Source organism: Atta colombica, unplaced genomic scaffold, assembly GCF_001594045.1.
Source record: "Atta colombica isolate Treedump-2 unplaced genomic scaffold, Acol1.0 scaffold261, whole genome shotgun sequence".
Classification (NCBI taxonomy): Eukaryota; Metazoa; Arthropoda; class Insecta; order Hymenoptera; family Formicidae; genus Atta; species Atta colombica.
The window spans coordinates 1,251,376-1,256,434 of record NW_017259361.1 but is presented as its reverse complement, the minus strand read 5'-3'; the positions used below and the strand labels follow the sequence as shown (position 1 = coordinate 1,256,434).

The window sequence follows — 5,059 nt, the reverse complement described above, 5'->3', positions numbered from 1 at the left end:
ATGGTATTTCCCTCTCTGATCAAGCTTATCTACTTGTATATATAAAATTGTAATTTTTGTCAAATAAGGATAAATTACAAATTTTTTTTGTGTACAAAACATACAAACCTCTTTATAATCATTGTAAAGCGTATGAAGCAGACTTATCCTGTAAAAACCGCATCGTATATTTTGTTTCAACAAAGCTTCTGCATTTTTTTGCTTCATTGTCCCAGAATATATTAAAATCAAAATGATTAAATCCAATGGTTTTGGATTTTTATTAATATTTTTTATAACTGTTATTGTGGTATCCGTCACATCTTTAGCTGATAACATACATATCTTTAATGTTTTAATTATTCGTACTTGATTTTTGTAACAGCTTTCAGCGTCATCGCCAGCAAGAGGCTGTATTTCTACAGTACGCAATATGAGCAACATTTGTTTGATAACATCAGAACATACATAATCGTTTAAAAGAAATCTGCAAGATAATTAAAAAAAGATATTATATTATATATATTATATTATCATAACTAAATATTAAAAGAACAAGTAATAAATTTGAAATTAAATGTACCTGATAATAATTGGTATAAGTTCTAGTTTTATATTTGTTTTTAACAAGTGTAATATTTTAATTTGATATTCTTCCAAATACTCCTTGCCAAGATTAAAACTAGCAATACAATTCAAAATTACATTTATCAACTCGCAATTTTCTTCCAACATTTTCGTTAAAACTTCAACTATAATCTGATGCTGAGCATCTGACAAAATATCAGGCAAGAATAAAATAAGTTCACATTGAAACCATGATGGACATGTTTCTAATAATTGTTGTATGTTTGTAGTTAGTATATCAATATCAGTTATAGTATCCAAAAAGCGAAATTGCTGTAATAATAATACAGCCCAAGGTATCTCATCTAGATTATCTCTATATAAAAATACATACAATATGTATTTATTAAAATGTGTTTGTTTTTTCTTAATTTTACATTTCACAAGACATATAATAAGCAACAGAATTAAAATAAAAATCAACGCAGTTGTCGGTGTAAAATAAGATCATATATTTTATAATTTATTTATAAGAATGATCTCACAATTTGTCTCAAAATTATATTTTAAATTTTGTCTAATATATTTTTGATGTCTAATATATTTTCAGGAACAATAGCTTGTAACATTTTAAATGATCCGCAGAGTGGATACTCTACGCGCGCGCGCGCGTGTGTGTGTGTGTGTGTGTGTGTGTACACACACACATACACAATATCTGTAAAAATTGAAATTAAATTTATACAGTGTGTTAATCAAGTAAATAAAAAAATGTTCATGTAAACTTATGTCCAAAAATGATTCATTAAGAATTATAACCATTCAAAAAATTATAAATAAAATTGTTCATAATAATAAATCATAATAAATAATGTTTATGTGAAATTGATCAAAATAGAGGATTAGTTTTGAGAGAGATATATCTCAAAATGTATTATTTATTACAACTTTAATATAGGATTATTCAAAAGAATTTAACAATCATTAATTCGACGAATGAAAGTCTGCAATGAATTTTTCTACAGAAGAATTTTTCTAAAGAAATTTTAACAAACTATTATAATTTATAAAATATATGGACCAAAATGTGTACGTGAACAATAACTGAAAATCATTTATTTCTGATTTCCTCTTAAAATTAGAAAATTAGTTCTGTTCAAATCATTATAACTTCTCATTAATACATTGTATTAATTTGGTACCAACCTTTACAGAGATACAACACATGCACACGAATATAAACATATTCATCAAGGATCAAAATCATTTCAATTAATTTAAATTTCGATACACGAAAAAAATCTTTTTATTTATTTGTGAGTAGATTATTATAATAATTTGTAAAAAATATTCAAACTCAGATTTAGAAAAATTATATAGATTTTAATACTTACACTAAAAGAACAGATTCATTAAGTTTAGATATGAACATATTATATACATCTGCTTGAATTTCTGGAATTTCTAAGAGAATTCTTGCAAGTGTTATTTTATTTAGAACACTGAAACTATTATTATCAGATATTTCCATATCATTTAACATATTCAAAAAATTTTGTTCATGTCTAATATATTCCTCTATTGAATCAATTACTTCCTTTTTTTGATAATGCTTTGAATTTAATACTTTTCTCATCTTTCGTTTGGCAATGGATGGAGGAACAACTGTACAAAAAAAATTTAACATGTAAAATATAAATTTATAAATTTTCCTTATTTTCAATTAAAGAATAAGAGATGTATATACTAAGGAAACTTACTAAGTGTATGTATGTCAGTTGACAATATGATACCACATTTTTGTAAAAAATTAAAAAAAACAGATGGCTCCTGAAAAACTTGCTCTTTTGAAAGATGCTGCTGATTTGACTTTGAAACTGGTTGCAATTCTTTATCTTGTTGTTTTTTTTGAGAAATACAAAATTCTATAAGTGTTTTACTAGTGGATGATTCTTGACATATTTTTCTAGGAGAACTACAACTGATATTAGTATCTGAAGTAATACACTTTGTATTTCTATCAAGTGCAGTTTTATTCTGTTTTTTCTTTGCAATGTTACGATCATTGTATGAAATGTCAAAATTATTATCTGAAGCTGAATCTTCTGATAAATAATTCACACTTCTATTTTTCGATGTAACTGATTTTTCTACAGATGGATTAGTAGTGTCCAAAGTCCTATTTGTCATCGTTACACGATTTTTTGACAAATGAATATTCTCTTGACTAAAAGATGTATTTGCTAATGCTTGACCATTAAGTTGTTTGGATGTCCTCAATACCTTAGAGGTAACTGGACACTCATCTGTTTCTGATATATTCTCAGTTTCACAAAAACTTCTTTTTTTACCTTTAATAGATAAATTCTTTTCTTTAGAGTTAATATTTAATGTTGTTGACCTACTATCTGACAATCTGCCTTCATAAAAAGATTGACTCCTTTCCTGTGTTGCAACATTGGTCATGTAAGAATCTATTTGTTTACTGCTAGAGCCACTTCTCTCCAACGATTGATTACTTGATTGTATATCTTTATGTAAACTGTTTCTCAATATCAATTTTCTTTTATCCATAGTGAATATAGAATTCCTTTCTCTTTCTTAATTAATATTTTCAAAATAAGTGCTTAAATTCAAAACAGCATTTTATAATGAGATTTTATAATGATACTTAAATAAAGATTAAGAAATCAAATTTACTTTTCTAAATTGTATTTTACTCTCACAATAATCAAAACAAGAAGTAGTTTACAATTTTTTTGAACCAAATTTTTAACTGCACTACGTTAATCAACCGTTAACTATGATGTAAAAAGAAGGTAATCTACTTGGAATTATTCCCTAGATTTTTATTGTTTTTTCTAGGGAAAACGGAATAATTCCTACTGGAATTCATTCCGACATGTTCCATGATAGAAACTCTGACCGAAATATTGACAAAATCCCTACACTCAACCAATGCGATCTAGAATGTTTTCTGTCTCGGTTTCCCGCTACATATCAGGTTGTGTTCCAAAATTCAACTCTGTCAACTCGAGTATCATTTTATCCTTGTTGATCCCCGAATGTTGAATAAAGATAAAAGATACTCGAGTTAACAGAATCAAGTTTTGGAACGCTCTCAAGGTGACAAATTTCTGTTAAAGTCATTAAGTATTCTCTCCAATAAATAATGATTTAAATAAATTAATTTTAAAAAATAAAATAAAATGATATTATAAAATTATTTTAGTAATTATATGAATTTATTATTCTTATATGAAAATTATATTATCAATTATATAAAATAAAAAATAAAATTATTTAAAAATTATTTTGTTAATAAAATGAAATAAATAGAACATTTTTACATGAATGTCAAAAAGTTTTTAGCTTTGATTGTAAAACATAATATTATAATATAAAATATAAAAATAATAAAATATAAAGAATTATTATAAATGATATTAAACGAGAGAGAGAGAGAGAGAGAGAGAGAGAGAGAGAGAGAGAGAGAGATTATTTATTATGCATAAAACTGAGTTTTTCCGCCAAAAAATGGCGGAATGAAAAGCCAAGCTCTGATTGGCTGCAGCAATTAAACGTATTAAGATCACTTGTCTCCTTGTATCATGTTTTGGAACTTAGACCAGAGGGCAGGATGAGAGACTTTCTCCTTTTTAGCATCTAATGATACTTCTTGAATAAATATATATTATCGAAGAGTCCATGAAGTGTTATTTGTCATCAATTATTCGTATAACGTTGTGATTTATTCGCGTTTGATTCCAATAAATTGCTTTTTTTAGGCTTCCAAATTGTTTTAAGGGATTATCATTCCATATTATCTGGATTATTATCGAATTACTGAGTTGTCATTTTATGATCCATACTTACCTACTAGGACTGCGTAAACAAAAATGGTAAGCATAATCATGTTTCATTTCTTGACGAATTCTTTATTGTACATTTTTTTCTAAACGTTGAATTATATATTTTGTTATCATACAATTGTGTCACTGTTTATAAAAAATATTGTCATTATACAAAATGTTATGTCTATATTATGTTATGGAATCCTAACAATAATAGGATTTAAGGTGTATCATTCAGGAATCATACAGAAATTTCAAATTGTTTGTGAAATTTCTGTATTTACAAGTAGACTATTATAATAATTTAAAAGACACGGATTGCATAAATATAGTAAATTCAATAAATTTATAAGAAAAATATGATTTAAAATATGATTAAAATATGATTTGTAGTAATATTGAGGATTGCTTCTATGGTCAGTTATTTATACCAATCTGACCAAAATTTGAGTAAAAATATGCTTATTTTTTAAATCAATAATCTTATTTATTTAAAGAAAATTTAAGAAAAATAAATTATTGAATCATTCCATAACTATTTATAGAAGAGATAAAATGTTTGTATATGACATATCAGTGATAATCTTTTGTAAATAAAATAAAATTATTAAAATTTTTTCTTCTATAACAATTCTTATATAATTTTCCTTATATATAAT

At 25.4% G+C, this 5,059-nt stretch overlaps 2 protein-coding genes across 2 annotated transcripts in view; one reads left to right on the top strand and one right to left on the bottom strand.

The window, feature by feature from the left end:
- LOC108689222 (Fanconi anemia group D2 protein) overlaps positions 1-3,132 on the bottom strand; it is an 8,589-nt gene extending 5,457 nt beyond the window's left edge. The window contains exons 1-4 of the mRNA XM_018195890.1: positions 2,985-3,132; positions 1,951-2,211; positions 563-923; positions 109-466 (exon numbers count right to left, since the gene is read on the bottom strand). Coding sequence (XP_018051379.1) covers positions 109-466; positions 563-923; positions 1,951-2,211; positions 2,985-3,120 — 1,116 coding nt within the window. The 5' untranslated portion in view covers positions 3,121-3,132. The remainder of the gene's footprint in view (positions 1-108; positions 467-562; positions 924-1,950; positions 2,212-2,984) is intronic.
- Positions 3,133-4,260: 1,128 nt separating this feature from the next.
- The window catches only part of LOC108689197 (enhancer of rudimentary homolog), a 5,004-nt gene continuing 4,205 nt past the window's right edge, over positions 4,261-5,059 (top strand). Inside the window, exon 1 of the mRNA XM_018195862.1 lies at positions 4,261-4,448. Coding sequence (XP_018051351.1) covers positions 4,446-4,448 — 3 coding nt within the window. The 5' untranslated portion in view covers positions 4,261-4,445. The remainder of the gene's footprint in view (positions 4,449-5,059) is intronic.